This window comes from Rhipicephalus sanguineus, chromosome 3 (assembly GCF_013339695.2).
Source record: "Rhipicephalus sanguineus isolate Rsan-2018 chromosome 3, BIME_Rsan_1.4, whole genome shotgun sequence".
NCBI classification, from domain to species: domain Eukaryota; kingdom Metazoa; phylum Arthropoda; class Arachnida; order Ixodida; family Ixodidae; genus Rhipicephalus; species Rhipicephalus sanguineus.
The window spans coordinates 53,537,500-53,561,868 of NC_051178.1; the positions used below are offsets into that span (position 1 = coordinate 53,537,500).

The 24,369-nt window shown below is 48.7% G+C and overlaps 1 protein-coding gene across 1 annotated transcript in view; it reads left to right on the forward strand.

Annotated features, from left to right (window-relative positions):
- LOC119385472 (cytochrome P450 2C31) overlaps nucleotides 1-19,885 on the forward strand; it is a 67,203-nt gene extending 47,318 nt beyond the window's left edge. Inside the window, exons 6-7 of the mRNA XM_037652899.2 lie at nucleotides 1,490-1,680; nucleotides 19,695-19,885. Coding sequence (XP_037508827.2) covers nucleotides 1,490-1,680; nucleotides 19,695-19,885 — 382 coding nt within the window. The remainder of the gene's footprint in view (nucleotides 1-1,489; nucleotides 1,681-19,694) is intronic.
- The last annotated feature ends 4,484 nt before the right edge of the window (nucleotides 19,886-24,369 follow it).

Here is a 24,369-nt window from a genome sequence, read left to right on the forward strand (position 1 = left end):
AATACACTTAAGGAATTAAAAGTAATGTCTCCTGTGTTTTCATTGGCTTAATTGTATGTAGGTTTCATGGCATGGAACTTTATTATGGTCCAGAGAAACTACATCCCGAGGGTCAAGCCCCCAGCCTTAGTCGGTGGTGTCATTAATTCGGTATAATACGGAAAAACGAGCCTCTCGGACAAGTCATCTACTTTCGCACGCTCGCGTGCTTTGACAGACGAAAAAATGTCAAAATGGGCGCCAAGTTTCCGTATTGCTTGGCCGCAAACCACATCGTGAGCCAACGTAGCTCACGCCATTGAGAGGTAATGAGAAAACGCCATTTCTTTTCTATCAACAGGCATAGATCTGAGGCGCTTCCTGTGCTATTGTATTTTTGTGAGTGATTTTTGGCATCCAAGGTTTCGCCCACATCGCCAACGTTCAAATCACTCTTAAAGAAAGAGAACAAACTTTTCTTGCAAAAATGCTTCACCACAGCAAATGACGCACCAAAATGATTATTCAAGATATTTTAGAACGGAATCAGAGAGAGTCGATCGCAATGTCTGGGAAGTTCTGCCTGGAAAGATCCGATACTGAGCACCAGTCGTGGTGCTTAGAGGGAGCTAGTGGTGACATTATGGAGAGCTGGAAAATTATATGGAATACGCCATTTTTCATTTTTGATAAAAAATAAAATATGTTAGCAACTGCCGTCACCTGTTTCGCAAAGATTCTACCAAAAGACAGTGATCAATGACGACCCCAACAGTATGTTTGCAATAGTCTGAGGTGAGGGACAGCTATAATTACTGAATCAGCGCGCGCTTCGTAAGGACGCAATGCAGCAACATAGCTCGCTGTTCTCTATATTGAAATCTATGAATATATTAATTAGGAACAAAGTGCTGCCTCCCGAAGAAAACAAGCAGTAACATTCGATCACTGAAAAAATTACACCATCTCCCGCTAAAGGGGACCATGAGGCGATGCGAAGCCGGAGCACTTGCACGATCGCGTTCCGTTGGCGTTCGTTGGGTATGCTACCGACCTCGCGTCGTGGAACGCGAAGAGGGACGCTACGCGCGTCGTATCTTCCATCTAGCCTGGCCGTTAATTCTCACAGGGCGAGCGGGGAACGCGGTCGACAGGCGGGCGAGAGGGGGGCAGCGTAGGAAAGGAGGGAGAAGGGGAGGGGACGCACATGCGCTCGAGCTCATCGCGGCGTTGCGCAGGAGAGAATTTCGGCATGTCTAGCCCGCGTTTCAGAGGAAGAGTGGAAAGGGGGAGGGGAGAGGTGTATGGGAGAGTGGTAGAGGGTAAAGTGGAGAGGTGGAGGGGAGAGGGAATGTGGAGAGGGGAAGGGAAGAGGGTGAGTGGAGGGGAGGTGTGTGGAGAGAGTATGTGCATGCGCAGTAAGGGTGGTCACGCCGCACACCACCACCACCACCACCTCCACCGGATTGAGCTCCGCCTAAAGATACTTCGCATCTAAAACACATTACAGAGCTTGTCAAGACGTTATCATCGGCGAATACTTCATTCCGGAAGGTGCGACTGTGGTGCCAAACGTCTGGGCGCTGCACAACGATCCCGCACTATGGAAGGACCCGGATAAGTTTGACCCAACACGTTTCTTGATGACTGATGGCTCGCTGTCCCCGGAGTTGCTTCAGAGGGTGATCCCCTTTTCTGTCGGTAAGTGTTTACTGTAGTTGGTTGTCTGCATTTTGCTTATTCCGGCACGCAGCCAGGATATTTTTTCGCGGAGGGGGGGGGGGGGGACGGAGGGGGGGAAGGCCTAATTGTGCGAAAGTCTTTCCATGGCAAAATGAAAAAAAAAGTTGCCCGGGAAAAAGTTGCCCAGGACTGGACGAATTTCGGGGATAGGGGGGCAGCCCCCCCCCCTCCGCCCCTTTCTTACATACGTGCTTGGCTTACTCCACAATAAAGAAGCGGTAGGCATTCTTATACAGGGACGACAATCCGAGCGTTGCTTGCATTGCTTCGTCTTAATGTTAACGTATTGTAGCGAAGAGGAACGAACGCTATAGTGGATCACCCTGTCTAGTGACAAGTATAAGGTTTGTCTGTACCGCGCATTGCTCGTGAACACCGCTCGCTGGCGGAGTCCGCGAATTCAGCGTTAAATCAAGCTACTGCTCGACTATTACGCCAGCGTTCAGTAAACGCCTTTACAATTGGTGGAGAGTGCTGTGCCCTCACAGCAACTTCGATCCTCTTTCGATGCCCCTAAAACTTATATCCCATATATTGCCATCTACCATGCTTGAAGATGCGCCCAGGAAACGCCTCCTCCCGCACCACCGCATGTCCCTGTGACCCTTGTCTCCGGGTTCACTGGTGCCGGTGGCGACGACGTGGAGGACTGGCTCGCAATTTGCCAGCGCGTGAGCGTACCCCACAAATGGGACGAGGTAGAAAAGTTGAGCAACTTGGTATTCTACATCGCCGGTGTGGCAAGCATGTGGTACAAAAACCCGGAATCCGATTTTCCGAGTTGGTCCGACTTCAAGACAACCATTATCGACGTTTTCGTCTATATAGAAGCCGTCCGCGTCTTGTGCAAGAAAGCCAACTCAACCGTGTCGGAATCTGACAAGATGAGGAATGTTATCAAACGCACCGACGACGATGCCTTCACGATGCTGCTCACCAAAAACACTCGTACAGTGGGAGAGGTCATAACGCTCTGCCAAAGCTACTAGGAGCCTCACCGGCAGCGGTCGATGACCCGTCGCTCTCCATCATGCGTCACAGAGCTCGCTGGCTTGTCATATCTCACCAGTCCACGTTGCTCGCAGAAGTGAAGCCATTCACTGCGGAAGGAAATTGCACGCCAGTTCACTCTGCTTGCCTTTGCTCTACCCGCGGCATGTTCATCAGCCGTCAACCACGCTCCTGCGTTCCGCTCTAACGAGTGATTCAATAGGAAATCGCTTAGGTCATGCCATGAATACCATCAACACCCTCCGGAACCTGCGCCACTGAGTTACGCTCAAGTTGTAGCCAGGCTGCTCTAGGCAATCCCTGTGGCTGCTCCACTTAATGGCGCCGAAGCCGCAGCTAGAGCTCAGCCCTTCGAAGCGGGTGTGCAGTCTAAATATGCCGACTTCATCCCTAGCCCTCGACTGCAACCCACCATGCTTATATATCAGCAGCTGCCCTATCCATCCAGCCCTCCGGCATGGGTGGGACCTGCCCCAGCGAACCGGTGGCGCATTTCCGACAACCGCCCATCTGCTTTGCGTTCGTTTACGCCGGGCAAGTCACACTGCCTCGAGTCGCATCACCTGTCAAAAGCCAGTCTAGCCGCCCGTATTGCAACCCACTTCCGCCTATGTCACCAACGTTATGCCCAGCTCCACATACCCGTTGTTCACCGTCTCCACGACGCCGCTCGCTCTCGCCGACGCGGCCACGTCCGGTCGCGCGAGACCACGAAAACTAGTCCTGGCAGTCCACAAGTCAAGGACGGCGACCCTATCGAATTCTGAAAGCCCTCAGCGAAGCCTATCGAACGTAATATACGTGTTTGTGAATGGTGTTCGCGCATCTGCCCTTGTAGACACTGGAACCGCCGTATCAATTATGGACAGCAAAACTGTCCCTCCGTACAGCTAGCGGTCCAAAGTATTCATCCTAAAGCCATATGCACAGCCCGCGTCGTCATTCAGGTCGCTCTGTACGCAGCCGAATTCATCATAATTTCTGCATGTTCTCACGGCGTCATCCTAAGATGGGATTTTGTCTCCCGCCACGACGTTGCACACCAGCCGAAATAGAACCCTCGCCGTTCTGAGATATGATGCCGGCAGACAGACCATCGGATTAGAGAAAAGCTACTCGTCAAGGGCTGATACGAAAATGCGCCCAAACTCGCCGAACAGAAGTGCTTGCCTACTGCGCCGGTCTCTTAAGACGTCGTTGCACTCCTTTCGCTATCTGACCGCGTTTGCATTAGGAAAGGCTTGCTGGAGCTTTGGCGACCAGTGCGAGTCACTCAGGGCATCGACAGCTAGTTTTCGGTAGCAACCCGTCCCCACACATTCTTACGCTGCTGCGAGGGGAATGTCTCGGCACTAGCGGAACCCCTCGAAGACGCACAAGTGTTGGACGCACCCGATGACACGCACTGTCCCAGTTCTAGTACGCTTAGTGCTGTTTCCAGGTCTGATTCAGCACCCGCTGATGTATACAATTCCTTCATTGCTGGCAACCTTACGCCGACCCAGCGTTCCCAGCTTGTGTGCTCGTTAGAAAAATTTCGTTCTTCTTTCGTTAGCCGCGCAAACTTCTTTCTGCCTTATATCTGCTGTTACGCATTGCATCGACAGCTAGCGCCCACCCGCCACTGCGGCAATGTCCATATGGCGTATCTACCGCAGAACGTCATGTAATATTTCAACAGGACTATAAGGATATTATAGTTCTGTCGATTTGCTGAAGACGCTACGCGCATTTATGTTAATAAGGTTTAGCTGTTCTGTAGAAGTCCGTACCGGTCAATCATTTTTGGAATCACGATGAACTAAATGAACAGTCATTCTGGTTCGGGCATACTTGTCGCAATAGGGGATATTCATAATGCTTTGTGCGCCGGCAACACTGGGCGCGTCCGCCATTTTTTGTGGGGCCGGTCGAGGAATCGTCTGCCAGCGTCTTCATAAGGAAAGGAGCCGCTGTCGTTGGCAAAGCTTTCGGACCACAAAAATCAGGCTGTTTCTTTCGTCATACAGCGCCTAACGGTCAGCAGGACCTCACTGTGCTTCGACAAATCGACGAGAACTTAATATCGGAGCTCTGCGCGCCTAAATAACTCACCCGGACGGCAGCTTCAAAGGCGCACTGCTTCGAAAAACCGAACTGCTGTTCGCTAGTGGCGTGGGCTTCCGATCTGATGTAGGCGTTCAAAAAAGTGTTCGTTGCAGAGGAGATGCGACTTTCAAACTTCTAAGATAACCTTGCACTGCAATACATCTCCATTGTATTTCTCACTGATTTTATACACGCGTCACAAACACTCGTCAGATATCTACACCACGTTGTTCCTGCGCGACCTGTGCAACGCTGTGCTGCTTTCCTTGCTCACTTCTTTAGCCACAAGTACGTCTACACCCTCCGTAGTAGCGTGTTTTGTATATTTGCGAAATAAACAAGGCATGGCCATGCGCAGGTGCGCCGCAAACCAAACAAAAAGTACTGATCGCGCGTTTCATCTGTATCGGCCTAGTGCGCTTGAGCTTTGTCTATAATGACTGAAAAATTGGCGCCGCCCGACGCGCGGCGCGCGGCGCGCTACTAATCAGTGGCGGCTGAGAGCGGGTGCATACTGACGGAACTACAGCAGCTGGAAAGAACGAAGCTAATTCGCGGTCAAACCGGAGTGTAACTATACTATTGCTGCGTGTATGGCTGTCACAACAGCTACAGAGACGTCGCCGCTAAGCTGTCAAAAATAGATGTATACGGATTTATACGGAAGATTCACGAGAAAAAGTGATCACAGCGTTGGATGAAGGTGGTGCGACGTGCGAGATAAACAGACGCTCTTGATAATTTAAATACTTGCTAGTTATAGGGAACCCAAGCTGAAGTTTACGGGGCGACGAAAGCGCCGCGCTGCGGCTCTGGCTGGAATAATCTCCGAAACTGTGGATAGGCGCGGGAGACTCAGCCAGTGCATCGGCAGCGGCAGCACGCGCGCGCGCGCGCGCGTTGCTCAGTCGGTGCGGGGAACTAGGGCGCCATGCCGTCAGATCGGCATGCTGAACCGAGTGGCTTGCTGTTCGGAGCTGCATTTCCACGGTGGCAGAAGCGACGCCGCGGAAGCGAGGTCCGAAGTATTGCTGTGTCGTAGGCTGTCACAAGAGCGCAGGCAACACAAAAGCACGCGATCCACTTGTGAAACTGTACAGGTTTCAGGGCAGGTCGGACGAGAAACAATGGCAACAAGGGTGAATCGCCACAGTAAGGAGAATGAAGTATGTCCTAGCTGACAGCGCTTTCTCGCCTTCTGTTTTGGCTATCTCAGTTCATCGCTTTCTTTCGTCTAGAGTCCCTGAATCAGTACGTAACGCGGCGCATGCACGCAGCGACTACAGCAAAGATTGCTCGCTGTCTTCTCGCATTGTGAAAGTCCAGTTACGGTTGTAGGTGAAACAACTTTATGTTCTGATTAACCGTGTGAGACTTAGCTGTCGTTGCTGAACGTTCACAGTCGCGTTATAGCGTTAGCGCTGCGCTGGTGGTTTAATTCAAGTCAATACCTTCAGCAGTTCGTCCGCTTCAATTTACGTGTCGGGAAGGCTGCATTATCGCGCCGGAATGGACGTCTGTGCATTTGCACTAAAGTTTGACATCGTTCTGCTGGTTTGCGTTGTTTCTGTCACTTATTGAATGCTACGTATTTAAGCCGATATATATAACTGGCACTTAATACATGCTTTGCAGCTTCCACCTTGCAGTATAGCCAACTTCGGAGTTTGTGCGATTTTCTAGCGCGTTCGCGCAGTAGCTTTTATACGCTTGTAAAGTCATTATTCTCATAAAGAAAGGGTGCAAGCATGACGCACGAGCAGAAAAAGAATAGGCGAGCAGTTCAACTTGCTTCACAGTGGTTAAAGGTCAGCTGGCTGTCCCGCGGCTAAATCGTCGGCTGATGCTCAACGGCACGAGAATTTCACTCCAACCTTCTCAGGTTTTTTAGTGTCATCGCCGTATCATTTTATTTTCGCCCGCCGCAAACGTTTGTTCACAACAGTACACAGCAGCTACTTGAATCATTCCATATAAAAATAGCAACCATATGCTTCATAGTCCACAACGCAAGCCGTCGATAGCGTACACAGCTACATTTCGCAGTGCATATAGACTATTACGTGTCTTTCACCATATAAGAGAATGATACTTACCTCGATGTATACGTCGTAGACGGTGTTATCGCGGACTTGGGAAATGCATTTCGCGTTGAGTCGAGCGCCGTTGTCGTCGATCGTCTGCTGTACGCCGTAAACGTGATTGACGGATCCTTTTATCAAGTTCGCTTTTCTGATGTGCCTGTACCAGCTCAGAGATCTTTTTCAAGCCACACTGCAGGCGAGGAGGCGCCGCAAGTGCACCGCGAGCAGCTCTGCATGTGCATGAAGCGAGTGGCAGCGCGGTTGGCGACAAGGGAAAATGCATGTTGTATATTCCCAGTTTCTGTTTGTCTTTCAGAGAAGGTGCTGCCTGCCAAGAGTAGCAGCGCCACTAAGCGGTGCTTGGGGAGCTTATTGGGTATATTTGCTTCTCGTTGTCATATACTCTGCCTTTTTGAACCCCGATGGAGGTCTTCGGCAGCTTGTGAAGCACCGCAACCGCATATGCCGTGCCCATTTCTTAGGCTATGATGAGAAATGCTCGATAGTCATGCTCTCTGCCTATACGTTTCGACACTTTTGCCTGCGTGTTATGGGAAAGACGACAACGTGACCCTTCGACGAAGCGTTAAAGATTTTCATACTCTGGAAGGAAACGCGGCGATTGCCAGAGCCAGGCGGCGCATGGTAGATCTGTGCAGGATGTGTGCTCGCACTTTTTGAGAAACATAGCCAAGGCGGCGGCGTGCTTGACACAATCCTCGGCGCCCAGCCTTGCATGTGCACCTTGCTCACTCATTGTGCAACTGGTTCTACAGACACCTGGCGAAATGTGCAGAAAAATAGAACGGCCCCAACGAACCAGCGAGCACAAAAACTCACAGGATCCCTTATGCATTCAGTTAAGACGACACGAAGGGGGAGCCATCTTTCTTTTCCTCTTAGCCGATGTATTGATGCTTCCCCTCCACCCTTCTGCACCTAACGTGGTTTTCCACTGCCTCCAAGACCGGAGGCACCTCACGTGGTTTTGCATTGTCTCCGTGATTGCACCTCCTTTGACCAAGCTACGGTGCGATGTGATGACGTTATGATGTGAGGCTACGTCACTGTGACGTCATAAAACAACAAATTTTGACCATCTGCGACGTTATCCTGACGTCGTATGATGACGCCATGTGGTCATGATTTTTCGCATCACTCGTCCCCGACGCCGCGGGACCCCGTCAGTGGTCAAATGTTGCGTTTGATGAGGCATCTAAGGCTTTCACCTTAAAAAAGCGAGAGGAATGAAACTAACGGACTTTTCTCTAGTTTAGCCCGAACATAAACTACCAACAGAACGGATGCAAAAGTCAAAGGAAGCTCCTGGCGTAATAGATGAAAAAAAACTTTTATTATTTGTAATTAATACAAGGCCTTGATAAAACATTGATAACCTGATGGTGGAAGTCCTAGCCGAAGTCTTCATCTGAGCAACACACTTTCCAATGAATTGGGAGGGCCCCTTTGGAGACACAGTTTCCTCCTTAACGCCGTAAACCTGATTGCCGGCGTAAAGATCATTGCCGTGAGGAAGACGGCTTGCATTTTAAATATCTTTCTACGGGTTCAGCTCTGCGGAATCCGGACAATAACGCGCGCTGCTCGTTCCGCAATGTCACTGCAAAGAGCGCCCGCAACATGTCGCGCACGGCCTCTACTGGTGGCGCTTATTGTCCTAGCGCCGCAGCGCCACCATACGAGCTGTCGAGGCCTATACAAAGAGAGTGGGCCGAGTAATCCTCTCTTATTGAACACTGGTTGTTAACACTGTTTTGTGGTCGTAATCTATCGTGCGGATTTAGTATTGCCATTCTGGTTTCCTTGAACGCTATACGTGTGCGTTCAATGACATACCTTTTTAAAATTGTCCGCTATTTGCATTTCGCATGCCACGGAGGCGTGCATAATCGCGTGCTATTGCGAACAGCATGCAATCCCGCGATCGCATGCTGTTCATGGTAACCCGCCATCAGCAATAAGGATGAGTGAGTGCGATGATCTACCGAACACCCAGCTCCATTTACAGTACGGCTCCGTAACTCTTTTCTCCGTGTTCGCAGTGCACGCTGACCGACGAAAGCAAAAGAAATAAAAGACGGGGAGCGATAAGGCGGGGCAAAGTGAAGGGCAGACGCGGAATGCGGTCTATGTACTTTGGCGCACACTGCCTTGGAAAGGTTGCAAATAAATGCCTGTTGGAATATTTGTGCCAATGGAGTCTCGTGTGGCGGCACTGATTTACCGCGGACGTGCAGAGCAGCGTATGTGGCACTGCCTACGCACGTTTACATACGTAAATAATTGCCTTTATCGATCTGCAGCACTGACGACCTAATGTTGATCAATGAGACTCTCTCGGGCGTGTGCGACGTCGGCCGTCTCTTTTAAAATGCGTATAGCGTAATATATTGCTCTGCAAGCCTAGCTTATGTTGCCGGCGAGCAAATAAATTCCACGGAGAAATAACAGCTGAGAATGAAAAGCGTTCTTGCGCGCGCCGGTCATTTCCGAACCAAATCAAAGTGCCGATCTTGGTGACGAAACAAGTTGGCGTCGGTACATTGTTTTTCTTACTTCAGGTAGCTGATAAATTCGATTAAAAATAGTGTTACCTTGTTCCCGGCATTGTCACAGCTCGCTGCCTGAACAGCGCACGAAGCATTGGGAAGTCATCGCAGAACGAAAATAAAATCAGTAGCTAGCACCTGAAAGGCTGTGATATGCGACTGGTTTCGTGTTCGCGCCCAACAAAACATGGTGGATTGAGTTTATGGGCTTGTCGACAGATGGCGCTGTAGATTTTAAATATCTCTATTGAATGGCTATCCTCTGACTCGCAGTTTATCATTGCTAAGTGAAACATTGTTTCGCTATTGTCTTCTATACTTATCACTTGCCATAATAGTCTTTTCTGCAGTGTTTCTCGAAAGTAATCATTCTGAATGTATAGTTTTGCCCCTTAAACTTTTGCGCGTTCTTTAACACCGCTTGCTTCTCATCATAGTACTGAAAATTAACTAGAATTGATCCAGAATTAATATTTCTGCCGAAGCGGTAAATTCTACCAAAGGATAGCTGTAGCTTTACTGAAAAAAAGAGATCGCTTTGAACTTTCTGCATTAATTTCGATCGGATCTTCCTTTTTTCTCGGATCTTCCTGCATTCCAAAAATAACTAAACGCGGTCTTCTAGATAGTTTAATTTAGATTTCCAAACGTTGATTGATTTGTGGAGTGATTCGACATTGGCAGTTCGTTGTTCTATATTAAGAAGGCGCAATGTAAGACTAGACATCAATTTTTCCATAATTTTCTGCTGATCCATAAGAACAGTCATTTCCTCAGCTAGTTTGTTTTGCCCTGCCAACAGGTCCTACAGCATTTCTGCTGTTCTAAGGTGTGGGTTAGTCGCCACATAGCTACACAAAAGAAGTGTACACGAAGAGAATACATCATATCCGATTGTACTGCACTGTTGTGGGCACGGCAGGGGCAGAAGCTCACGATAATCACCACAGAAGCTGCTCTACACGGGACTAACCTGCAAAAAGTAAAGAAGGGGATATCATGACAACATTTTGCTGTTTGATCCGCCGTACCCATTGACGATGATGGTCTGCAGGCAACCCTTTATATACAAAGCAAGGTATGAGTACGGGCAGTTGGCATACCATTTCACATTGTGACCACAAATTGAGACCGCAAATTGGTCTCTGTCTCGTGTCTTCCCTTGCGCCGTAATCACAATTTATATGCAAGTCCGATGACGTAGCCTATGTAGATGGTGGTGTCATCACTATTTGCACGAAGAAAGTGAACCGGGAACCGGGAACCAGCTGAGACGCTTCGGATCAAGCTTTCAGGCGAGACCGAGCACTAGAGCCCGCACGAGTAAAGGGGATTTCGTGACAGCATGAAGGTGTCCGGTCCGCCGTACCAATTCCGCATATATATATATATATATATATATATATATATATATATATATATATATATATATATAGATATAGATATAAAGTATGAGAGGTGGCACTTCAAGAAAACTTTATTTATTACGTCGCCGTTTCGGTCAGAGCCTGACCTTTCTCAAGACCTCAAAGAGGATACTTTCTCAAAGAGGATACTTGACGTTGTCGCGGAGGTCTTGAGAAAGGTCAGGCTCTGACCGAAACCTCGACGTAATAAATGAAGTTTTCTTGAAGTGCCACCTCTCATACTTATACGGCAAGCAAAGGCAACCAGTCCTTCAACTATATATATATATATATATATATATATATATATATATATATATTTATAGTCACGGGGTCGTGACGTGGACAAAGGCGACCAGCAGTCGGCTTGCTCGAGCCTAAACTTTTTATGAGGGCGAACCTGTGCCCTGTAAACAACTGCAAGCGATCCACGCTTACACTGATAGCCTCGAACAGAGCGTCGGCTGACGGTAATCTGATCTGCCGCTACGCGCGCCGGCTCTTGTACACGTGACTTCGAACATTGGAGTCTTAGCGCTGGTGACTGCGCTAGTTCCAGAACAAACTCAACTGTTCGCGTTTCAGCTCTGAAGCCTATCAAAATATTCTCAAATAATCTAGAAGCTTCCCAGACATTCCACGCGGTTTGCGAAAGGCAGTGGCTAAACGTGTAACGGATCTGTTACATGGAATTACAAAATGTTGTGCACGTGACTTTGCCCCCCTGTGAAACGAAAACAGTATATGGAAGAGAAAAAACATGCGTACACATAGAAATGACAATAAGAACGGAACAGTGACGATGCGGAGTCTTGACGTTGTCGCGGAGGGCGAGCAGGGCGGTGGACTGCACCATCGTAGCTCACAGCTTGCGGTTGCGGTTGCGCTGACTCGGGGATTCCCAGCGACTTCTGGCTTTCCTCTCGAACGCTACTTGCGATGGAGTTCACTTGATACTATGGTGAGGGTAGCAGCTCGCGCAGTTCCTCCCGCAAGATCGTTCCGCGCAGGTCCTCGGAGCCGAGGACTTGGATAGCTGGGCTGTCTGGAATCGATCGTCCATTGCAATGGCGGGTTCGCATTTCCAGCGTCTTTTCGATGGTCGTTGCTTCTGAGACAAATTATTGGATGGTCTTGGGTGGGTTTCTAATCAGTCCCGCGAAGAGCTCCTGCCTAAATCCTCGCATGCGGGAGCAAACTTTCTTCTCTTTGGGCATGACAGGGTCTGCGTGGCGGAACAGTCTCTTCATCTCTTCCGTGACGAGCGCCACATTTTCATTTGGCTACAACACGCGGGTTTCGACCAGCGCTTCGGCCCGCTCCTTGCGGATAACGCTTGGGAACGTGGCGAGGAACCTGGTGCGAAAAATATCCCACATTGTCAGTCTGTGCTCTTAGTTTTCGAACCAGGTAAGAGCGGCGTCTTCCAAAGCTAAATAGACATGCCGTAGCTTGTCGTCGTTGCCCCAGTGCTTGAAAGAGGATACTCAGTGATATTCTTGCAGCCAGCATTCGGCGTCTTCGACTGATGATCCGCGGAATGATGGCGTCTCTCTGGGCTACTGGAGCATGATCGGTGTAGGCGGCACAAGGGTTATCATCGTCCCGGTGGTAGAAGTCACGGTCTTGGACTGCCAACTGTTTTCGGGGAGGAGCCCGTACTCTGGCGCCAGTGCCTTCCACCTACGGCTGGTTCGACGATCAGGGTGGTTTTTAGCGTCGTCTTCTTCGCAATTTGGGCTGTGCTCACGGCCTGACGGGAGTCTGGAACATGAACGAAGCAGCACCTCCACGACATATCACGGGGTCGTGATGTGCCCGAAGGCAGCAGTCAGCTTCTTCAAGATTAGACTTTTAGGAGCGGAGCTCCTTATAGCATCACCTGGTCAGTCGTCGCTCCATCCGGCGTGTCCCCGCCGTTGCGTCTCCCGTAACAATCGGTGCTGTCCCATAGGGATAGAAAGAAAACAAAATTAAAAACAAGATAATATTAAAATAAAAAATCTTGTCACTTCTGCCGCAGCTGCGGGAAGTGCTTTTGGAAGTGCCGCCGCTTTGAGAACTGAACGCACGCGAACCATTGCAAAGCCTCTGTTCCAAGGCGGTATCCGCGCGGGGGGTCACGAAGTAAGGGTTTGCCACCCGAAAAATTTTGGTGTGCTGCACTGGCCTTGAGAGACAGCGACTTTCGTCGGCAGAGGCCGATAACACTGCCTTCGCGATTCTGCCGTCTGTGGCGTCGCGAGCGTTACCAGATGGGCCATTCTATGGCCACCATAGCCATTCCGTGCTTGAGAGGAAACCATCGCCGCCCTTTCTGTAAGCGACCGGCGGTGCGCTTCTGCTAGTCTTGGCACAAAAACAAACAAAAAATAAATATCATTCCCCCCTTGGAAACACGCCTCCACTCATTTCCGACAAAAAAATGTAACGAGATACCCGTGTCCTGCATAGTATCGCGATCGAAACGATACATCGTAAAAGTATTTCACTTGTGAGATACAAATAGATTTTTCAAATGTATCTGGATACTAGAAATACAGAAACTCAAAAGTATATCTGAAATACTATCGCGCTATATATATATATATATATATATATATATATATATATATATATATATATATATATATATATATATATATGTGTGTGTGTGTGTGTGTGTGTGTGTGTGTGTGTGTGTGTGTGTGTGTGTGTGTGTGTGTGTGTGTGTGTTAATGTGTGCGTGCCTGTGCATATAACTGCAAGCGGAAATGTAGGAAAATAGCGCAAGCTTGCTTATTTGATAAATGCAACGTTTGAAGTAATCACAGCATTGCATATCAGATATATTATTATTCGAATTTGTTTTTCTTTTGCATGCTTTCTCATCGAATGCCAAACAGACTAGCGCTCTCACACATCTTTAAACTTTTAAAACTCACCCCTAGGCGCGCACGAAAAAGTGAACCCTTTCTGTTTTCACTCGTGATGTGGGGCGCCAGGCGAACAATACGCCACCGCGCTGCCGGAAATGCACAGGGGACGCGCCGCACGACGTAGTTTTTCAACTGCAGAAATAATGTAAGAGCTTTGAAGTGGACGCTGTAGCACCAAAAAATGATCTCTAACACTATTGAGTTTCATACCTGTACACTAGGGTAAATGTGGCGCTAGTGGCTATGGGAGTTGCAACGTATGGCGCTTCAGCCTGCATGGGAATGATGGGTAGTACATGGATTGGCCTAAGCCTCGTGCTTTCGTCTCCGTCTGGCTCTATGTGGCCTGCAGCAGCTTTGTCACAATGCGAAGTTTTGCTTAGCAGATGTTCAGCAGGCTCAGTTCACCACCTGGATCATTTTAGGCTCGCGAGGTTCACACGAATCAACTCACGAGGTTAACAACGAGCCATTTCTGTATGACAAACAAAAGCCAAAGCACCAAATCAAGCAAAGCCACAATTCGTTTGATTCCGCAAGCACGAAGACAAGGCAAATCCATGTACTACTCATTATTCCTTTGAAGCCTGAACGACCGCAGTGCCGCAGTTACCTTTAGTAAATATTCTATAAGGCTCTATGACCAATACTACAAAACATGCAAAATATAGTAGAGGCGTTCGCCAGCTGCGTCGTCTCACACGCGCGGTTTACTCTTGAGGCACCATCTTGTTGTTATTGCAAGAGCTTCATGAATACGTCGAACAGAAACACGCAAATTGGTGTGCAAGCCTTCCACAACATGAGAGCCTTCAGCATATTCTACTGGCGGCGCCTTGGAACTTCAGTGATGACTGAAATGTTGTCACGTAAGTCCATCAAGAATGACTAGTGGGTAGGCTTCCCTTTTGTATTTTGAGTTTTCTAGATAGAACAGCACAATGGGCTAGTCGGTGATTTAGAATCGCCTGCTAGCCTTAGGATCGCCTTAACGCCTGCTCAGTAGACATGAAGGACCTGTACTACTCTTAACCGCACGACACGCTACTACGGTGCGTTGAGGACTGTATTGACAACTTTGGCTCAATTGCTTTCCAGAAGCGGCGGCTGTATCGACAAGCGATTTTCCCGAGCTCCTTGGTTTTTACATAAGAGCAAATTTTGCATCGTGAAACGAAGTTATTTTCATTCAAAAAGAGGATTGGGCATCGGCTCATGCATAGAGCCAGTTTTATGTGACATTTTTCTTGCTCTTCATGGCCGACTACTTCTTAGCCGCCTTAATAAAGCGACTGTTGTGAAAGTCTTAATTTTTGCGACGACCTTCTTTTGCTTTTTGATTGTGTTGACAGGGGCTTTCAAGATACTGTTTCAAACGCGTTATGTAATTTTAAAGAGTGTATGTCACCACTAATCTTGACTAGCCGTGTGCGAATATTCGAAAGTTTCGAATATTCGTCGAATAGTACATCTGCAATATTCGTATTCGATTCGAAAATCGTGTATTCGAAAAGTTTCGAATATAAAAATTCGAATATGCGATTCGATTATCATGCATAAAATAACTCGTCTTCCACATTTCTGCTGCGTTTGTATAGCTAAAAACGTAGCTATACGTAAAAAACATCGTAAGTACAGGGAGGCACGATGTCAGCTTGCGACGAGCGCCCCAATACCTATGATTTATTGCTGCTGCGTCTCCGACGTGCAGCGCTGTTGGCGATCATGTAACCGTACATTTTCAATATTATGCGGCCGTAACGTGCCGCACTACCACTCGTTCACTATGCGGGATCACTTCTGATGAATGACAGTGGCCCACGTGACTGGTTACGGACTGTAGACACCTTTAGATACCCCAGTCTGGCAAAGCTGTGCCCCATGTATCTCCCTATACCAGCCACTTTTGTTCCAAGCGAGCGTACCTTTTCAGTGGAAGGGGGGAGGGAGGGTTGTCTCTGTTACAAGGGAGCGCCTGCTGCCTGATCATGTGGAGCAACTAATATTTCTTCATGGTAACATCTAGTAATTACTTTCATTGGGCCGTTATATTTGCTTGTGTTGTGATGTGCATTGTGCTAGCCTGGACATTGTGTTCTGGAGACAGCAGTGTATGTTGTGTTGCCAGTCAAGCTGTTAATGTTGTTTTTTCAAATAGCTACATGTTAAATAAAATATCGTTACGGTGGAGGAATTTTTCCTTTGATATTCGATATTCGATTCGATATTCGAAGGTGGATATTCGTATTCGATTCGTATTCGAAAAAAATTGATATTCGCACATTCCTAATCTTGACGCATGAGTTGCCGCGGGATGCCTCGTTAAGGTTTTAAATGCGAAGCATTTCTTTGGGAGCCTTTGGCACTTTGAGCGTTTCTATCTACGTATCTATCTATCTATCTATCTATCTATCTATCTAGCCGCCTACGTCTGGGTGCTCTCATGGTCGCCTCCTTAACTTGGTGTAGACCAAAATTTGCATGGGATGGTAAGGGGATTTGAGGAACATGACTGTCGGGTCATGACACGAATAACGTGAAAATCCTGTCGCGTACGTCGTCAAACCCTTTCCTCCAGACACGTGTGGCACATACCCGTGTACCACAGGCCGTGGTGTACGGGTATGCGCCACACGTGATTGACAGTTTACATCTACTCAGGAACGGCGAGAACACACATTGGTAACTTAAATGCGAGAGCGTTAAGAAAAACCGAAATCTGCAGCGTTGACACGATTGGAAAGAATGAAAATGAGGATCCCAGCAGGAATCGAACCCAGGCATTCTGCGTGGCAATCAGGTATTTTACCACAGAACCACGCCAGGTCTGTAAAGCCGTTCGGAAAAACAACCTATGCAGGCGTAATGTCGGTGCAACGTCAATTGTGATTATGGTACTGGCTATCGAATTTTGCAAGAAAGCAATAAACACTACATGATACTCCTACGACGTGTACTCCTACGATACAGGCGTCATATCAGATTGACTCTGGGGTTCCAGTGTTGGCTTCGCTTTTATTGCAGTCTTATCAGCATTACATTTGTATTCTTAGGATTTAGCAAGGTATATTGAGGTGTTGCTCGACCCCGGAGGAATACATTACCAAAAGTTACGTATGATATTCACGTCGTCGCACCGTAAAATGCAAATGGTCCGCCAGAGCGACGCAGTGTCCTCTTAATTTCTTACGAGGCTGGGCGATGACCTCATCCTGACCGAGGATGATTCCAGACTGATTGACAGCCGCTTTGTAGACTAGGTTACGTAGACCACATACGCCCAGGTAGCCTACGAGTACGACAAGCGCCATCCACTGATGTTGGTCTACGTAGCACTATCCTGGCCTACCAGCCTCGGCGGCCTATAACTTACCAATGAGAAGGGTGACTTCAGGTTCCGACATGTCGCCGCATCTAGCGACAGATAATTTGTCGAAGAAATGACCGAGGCATCCACGTTTCCAGGAGCTGTACCATACCTCACTACATATGAACCCCTCGTCACCGCGATCACGACCGGATCCAATCACAAGTCATGACCAGCTGCTGGTGGCCACTGACCACGGTGATGATGACCTTGTGTAAAAACTGTCAAGAACCTCTTCCATACATGCACACGGGTTCGTGAAACGTGCTTACGTTCTCTATCATAACGAACAAATATTAGCACTACGTATCAGCTATACCGCTTCTCGTGTTCGTGACACCCATGTTCCCGTTGGCAGCGTTACCCAGCTATAAACTGGTTATATAACACATATGCGGCTCCTCAAGATATATGTGTGCATATAGAATTTATACATATCTTTAGCGTTGTTTTGTAGCGTTTCGCTATGTAAAAAAATTACGCCACAGTCACCTTCCCGCCAAATGCTTCGCATAGCATCGACTGCCACGGTACGTGGGAGGAGGAGGATGAGGAATAAACTTTATTAAGGGAAACCAGCAGGTTTAAGTGGCCGGGCCTAGGCCTCCCATGAGGGGACGTCAAGGGCTTGCCTCAACGCTGCCGATTTTTTTTTAATATTTGCGATTAAGCATTTCTAGCGATCACCTACGCTAAAAGTATGAGCCCCGAGGATGCAAGCCATTTGTTCCGTATCTGTCAGCTCATTCAAAGCTTGTAAAAAGGGCATTGCGAATCTTTGCTTCACCAATGCTCTTAGGAAATCTTGCGGCCACTCATTGAAATGCAGCTTTCTTGAACAGGCTTCCCGTCTGACGTGCCGGCTTTCCTGAGCTTGTGCTGCTTTCGGTAGCAGAAAAACTGCTTAAACCATTAAACAGGAAGGTGAAGCACCAGCAAGCTGTGCCGCTGGAGATAATAAACGAGTCGCTGTGCTTCCCTACCTGCATACGATTTCACAGAACTTGAAAAAGATTGGGGACAAGGTAGACGTTAAGTTTCTATTCTCAGCTCCGGAAAAACTACCAATGCTTCAGACTATCAAGACTATCACTGCACTTGAATGCCCAAGCCACACGAAGGAGCGTTTGCATAGCAAAACATAAGAGGCAGGTCGGAGCATGCGCTATGGGTGTTGTGTACTTGATCCCGTTGTCTTGTGGTCAGAAGTACGTTGGGCAAAGGGACAGATGCTTAAACGAGAGTTTAAAGGAGCATTACTATCATGGCAACACAGCTGTTCAGGGCCATCTCGGCATACATTGTAGAGCTTGTGGTTGTAAGCCAGAATTTGAAAAGTGCACCGTTGTCGCGAAACATCGTGAGCAGCTCACGCGTGAAATCACAGAAGGTAATGAAATGCAACAGCTGGGTGACCTCTGTGTGAGCATGCCATCCGTTGCCCTAAAAAAATGAAATCGCGTATCTGGCTGCAATGCAATAGGTTGTGTGTTTGTGCTCATGTGTGCTGGTGTTATCATGTGTATAGATTTCTAGCGTTTTCGCTAATAAAATTTAGTTGGAAATCAGCGCATCTGTTGTGTCCTTTCATATGTCCTCGTTTAATTAGCGCTGTGTAAATATGTCGAATTTTCTAAGCTTCTGACTTATGAGGTCCACCGGAAAATTGAGAATGCCGCAACTTATCTGTGTGCCAAATTAGGGCAGAAGCTGTGCACGAAGTAATGTGTAGAAATAGGTGTATGAATTTACCTACATTTATTACAGTTCACTAATCTGTCCACCTCTCTGTCTATACAACGCGAAAGTAAAAATTTGCAGTGGCTTAGCTCGGCTATGCCAGGATATACGTAGCGTTAGCGAAGGTTCACCTGATTATTCTTAGCTTTCCAGATTGTCTAGGATTATTAGCCTTCTTCTGTTCATTCTTCGTACGCTGAACCGCTAATTGCTAGGTAACTACTTCGGGATCCGATGACATAAGCTTCTTCGCTCTTCTTTGCCGTTGAGCAGCATTTGCGCTCCCCTTCTCCGTGGCGTTACCCACCTGCAAACGCCAGTCAGAGGCGCTATCAAGCTGCCCCAGCGCAGTGTCAGACGGCGACTGCACAGCGAAGGCGAATAGCTGCGTGCGCGCGCCGGGGCCAGTGTGTCTGTTATGGCTACGACGTCACTCCTCTCGAATGCGCAGACCAGCAGCGGCGAGTCGCGCGCGGCGGTAGCGGAGTCCGCGCGCACGCCGGCGCCAGTGTGTCTGCTGCGGCTACGACGCCACTCCTCCCGAACGCGCAGACCAGCAGCGGCGGTGGTGGAGAGCGCCTGAGATGCCGGCTCCGGTGACCCAGCTGTATGACATCACTGATCCTCGCGCATGCGCAGCACAGCTCATGATTATCCACGCGAAATCGGCTCCGGCTAGGCAACGTAGCTAACGCTACAAAAAGTTGGACAACGAGAGCTTGAATGTTGTTGGAGGGCACCTTTAATAGTACCACACTTTAAACAAATGATCGTCTTATCCATTGCAGGCAGAAGAATGTGCCCTGGCGAAATCTTCGCATCTGTCGAGATATACGTATACTTGACCAGCATCGTCCAGAGATACCGCGTTGTTCCGGTAAGCGGAAGTGCGGTTCACGTGGATGTGGAATACAGTGATATTATGAAGCCCGGCCGATACAAGATGCGCTGTATACCACGAATAAATGCAACTCCGTGATGTTTCATTTCTGATTACTGTCTGGCCTGATCATCGCTTCTTACAGACTTAGCTGAGTTATGAACAGTATAAGAAGTATCCCCCTGTAATGTTGAAGGCTGGTACACAATGCTGAAAGAATAAACCAGCCAAGAGGACGACAGACAAAAGAGAGAAGTGTTACACACACAATGACAGTCAGGGTTACCAAGTCGAAAAGACGAAAAATAGCCATAAAATTGGAAAACCAAGCTAGAAGGTAGCCAACTTGAGCCAAAGCCCGTGATAGCAGCCAAAAGTAGTGATGCCTGTGGCAAAGCAGCTTCTGCGTTTTTATATAGATGAATAAATGTAAAACCCTTTCGGCGAAAATGTAAACACGTACATCATGAACACTTTACAATCACAGTTGCCGAGATTCAAGCATAATGTGTTGATTTCAATAATCATTTCGTGCGGAATGACTAAGTTCCTTGCGCTTTTGCGAAAAGGACACTCCCTTAGCGCGTCAGGCATAACTTTTAAGGGACGAGAAGTAACGACAGTAAGTAAATCTGAGTGTGCGTCGTGAGTGCCCTCATAGTGACAGTTGCTCGAATTTTGCGTATAAATTGTAGTCCCTTTCACAGTTATTCCTTCCATGATGAGAAGGTACGAACTGTTAGTATTCCCTAATCGCCGCCCGCCCCCTATCCTGAGGAATGACGATTTAAATCGGTACGTCGGATATCCGAGTTCTAATATCGATGGGTGTAGAGAGCGCTCTGGATACGGAGCGCTTACAATGGCCTTGTTCCCTTCCATTATGGCTTAAAGTCGTGTTAAGCAACATGTGGTCTGTAATAGGCCCCGTACAATAGTCTTCCCCGAGTCCCGGCCGCGTATCCAAAAACATTTGCATTTGTTAGTTTTTTTCTGTGCAAGGCCTGCTTGACCGGTAGTTCATGAACGTGTAGTTTTTTATATTTATTTCTTGATCATCACCTTTAACCCTTGCTCCTGCTTAGGTCATTGAGCCATTCTTGTCATTAAAGTTTATTCGTTCTGTAATGCAAGTGAAGAATTCCATTTTTAGAGCTGTAAACATGCTTTGGCTGCCATGTTCTGACGCCACATACTCGAACGCCAGTGGCTGCGGCGTCGCCCTACTGTTCAGCACTGGTCCTATTCTTGCCGTGTTTTTTTATGATCGTCTATAGTGCCAACTAACTTTGCAAGGTGTCACAGATTTTGAGTGTTTGGCTCAAATCGAGGGAACAAGAATCTCGCCAGAAATCAGCCAAGCCATTTTTCCGCTGCTACCGGCCTTAAAAGCAGCCAGTCATTGCAACTCCGCCGACAGTAGCTGTGTGCCACTTTTCTCCTTCGTCCGTCGCTCTCTTGACTGGTTCATTCTTTCAGAGTAACCCGCAAGGTGGCGTTGTAGTACCAGGTATGCGATGTGGTGACTTCTTCGATGTGTTGACGAGTAGCGCTGAAGCGCTGTTCCTGGTTTCAATTATTCCCTCAAATATTACCGCGTGGTGGTAAAACGAATGGATAGTAGAGGAAGCTGCTAGGAGATCATTTATGTAGCTAGGTGGCACTTTCATGTGTGAGCATGATTCAACTAGCACGAATAACTGGTGTTTTCATAGAGACTTAGAACATTCACGACTTAGGACATAAAGCTTTTAGACACATTTTACGGTGGGAAGAAGTTGAAGGCAATAGCTTTTCAACAGAGTAGCGTTATGTTCAACACAACGAGCGTGGCTTGTTTAGTACGCCGCAGTTTCAACGGCATACGGTACACTTAAATCTAGAGCCACCAGAACAGTTGCCTTTGCACGTACACTGATGTACTTCATAGAAGACTTCGAAGCATTTTTTGACGATAACGTGCACCTTTCGCAGAAAGCTCCTTGGGTGCCGCCATAACCCCCTCTGGGCTGTTGTAAATGGGCGCGACTGTACGAAATTGCACTGTCTAGTCACTGAGGTTAGCGTTTGTACTCACGTGCCACATTTCAGAATGGGGGGGGGGGGGCTTCTTTTTTTCTTTGAAAAGGCATGTTCGCTGATCTCCGACGCATCAGCCGATCGCCGTATGAAGGAAATCTTTTGGCGGAAGTCGTGTATACTGTCCATTTTATGGGTAAAAATCTTATACACATTTCGAACAAATATTGCATCTTTCAATATCACGGCGACGCTTAACAAAATTTAGCAGGTGCGACGTGGGAACGTGAAGAAGAGTTTAATTCTTTTGTAAGCTATTGTCACGTGGTCGTGACGTCGACGAAGACAGCGTCGGCGTTTGCAGAATGAAACTGTTTATTTGGGCCGAACTTGTGGCCGGGAAAATGAGAACTAGAACTACAGCAATACACGCTGTACAATGATAGCGGCGAACAGGGCGTCGTCCGTCGATCAACTGACAAGCGGTCACGCGCGCCGGCTTTTATACAGGCGCTATCGAACTTTCCAGCAATATCGCTGGTGGCGGCGTTATCTCTAGACAAAGCTGGAACATTCGCGTGCGGGGCGCAATCTTAACAAACCGATCTACTACAATCGCGACGCTTCTAGAACACTACTTCGCGGACAGCGTCGAGCGTTGATAACCGTCCCTGCCGGTCAAAACCCGAATACATCAAAACAAGACAAGAAGTGGGCGTGGCATTGCCCCCCTCTGAAAAGCATCGTCCCGATGCTTGTGAAAGAACACAGAAGAAAAAAAAACAAGTGCATACACAAATAAATTACAATAACAAAGGAAAAAAAAATAGAGTCCCCAGGCTCGCTAACGCGCAAAAAACGGCTTAAGGCGCACGACATGGACGACTTCAGGTCGCGCACGGCGCCGCTGAGAGTTCGTAATGCCGTCAGGGACAACCTCATAGTCGAGTGCGCCGAGGCGTCGAAGTACCCTGTACGGTCCGAAGTATCGTCGAAGAAGCTTCTCACTAAGTCCTCGTCGGCGTATTGGCGTCCATACCCATACACGGTCACCGGGTTGGTATTCCATGTGGCGTCGGCGAAGGTTGTAGCGGCGGCTGTCAGTCGTCTGCTGGTTCTTGATCCGTAAGCGGGCGAGCTGTCGTGCTTCTTCGGCGTGCTGTAGGTGGGTGGTCACGTCGATGTTTTCCTCGTCGGTCACGTTTGGTAGCATGGCGTCGAGCGTCGTTGCCGGGCTCCGTCCGTAGACCAACTTGTATGGCGTCCTCTGCGTCGTTTCCTGTACGGCCGTGTTGTACGCGAAGGTCACGTACGGAAGGATGGCGTCCCACGTCTTGTGTTCGACGTCGACGTACTACATGGCCAGCATGTCGGCGATGGTCTTATTTAGACGCTCGGTGAGGCCGTTGGTCTGTGGGTGGTACGCGGTGGTGCGGCGGTGGCTTGTGTGGCTGTATTCCAAGATCGCCTGAGTCAGGTCAGCCGTGAGCGCCGTACCTCTGTCGGTGATGAGAACCTCTGGGGCGCCGTGTCGAAGGACGATGTTCTCAACGAAGAACTTGGCTACCTCAGCGGCACTGCCTTTGGGCAGGGCTTTTGTTTCGGCGTGGCGGGTGAGGTAGTCGGTAGCCACGACGATCCATTTATTTCCGCAAGTCGACGTTGGGAACGGCCCCAGGAGGTCCATCCCGATCTGCTGGAATGGTCGCCGAGGAGGCTCGATCGGCTGAAGGAAGCCTGCTGGTCTTCTGGGCGGTGTCTTCCGTCGCTGACAGTCTCGGCACGTCCTTACGTAGCGAGTGACGTCGGCGGCAAGGCGCGGCCAGTAGTACTTTTCTTGTTCTCGTGCGAGCGTTCGGGAAAGTCCGAGGTGTCCAGCCGTTGGGTCGTCGTGCAGGGCATGCAAAATTTCTGGTCGCAGTCCCGAAGGTACAACGATAAGGTAGCTGGCTCGGGCCGGAGTGAAGTTCTTCTTTACGAGGACGTTGTTTTTCATGGAAAATGATGCCAATCCTCGCCTGAATACTTTTGGGACAACGATGGTCCTGCCCTCCAGGTATTCCACTAGAGCCTTCAGTTCCGGGTCGGCTCGCTGTCGTTCGGCGAAGTCTTCGGTACTTATGGCTCCCAAGAAGCTGTCATCATCCTGGTCGTCGGGCGTTGGTGGGTCGACGGGGGCACGAGACAAGCAGTCGGCGTCGGAGTGTTTCCTTCCGGACTTGTACACGACAGTAACGTCAAATTCTTGAAGTCTTAGGCTCCACCGTGCGAGGCGACCTGAAGGGTCCTTCAAGTTAGCTAGCCAACACAAGGCGTGATGGTCGCTCACAACTTTGAAGGGCCTGCCGTAGAGGTAGGGGCGAAACTTTGACGTAGCCCAGATGATGGCGAGGCACTCCTTTTCTGTTGTGGAATAGTTCACCTCTGCTTTAGACAGCGACCGGCTAGCATAACTGATAACCCTTTCCAGTCCGCCCGTCCGCTGCACAAGGACGGCGCCGAGTCCTATGCTGCTTGCATCGGTGTGAATCTCCGTATCGGCGTATTCGTCGAAATGCGCAAGT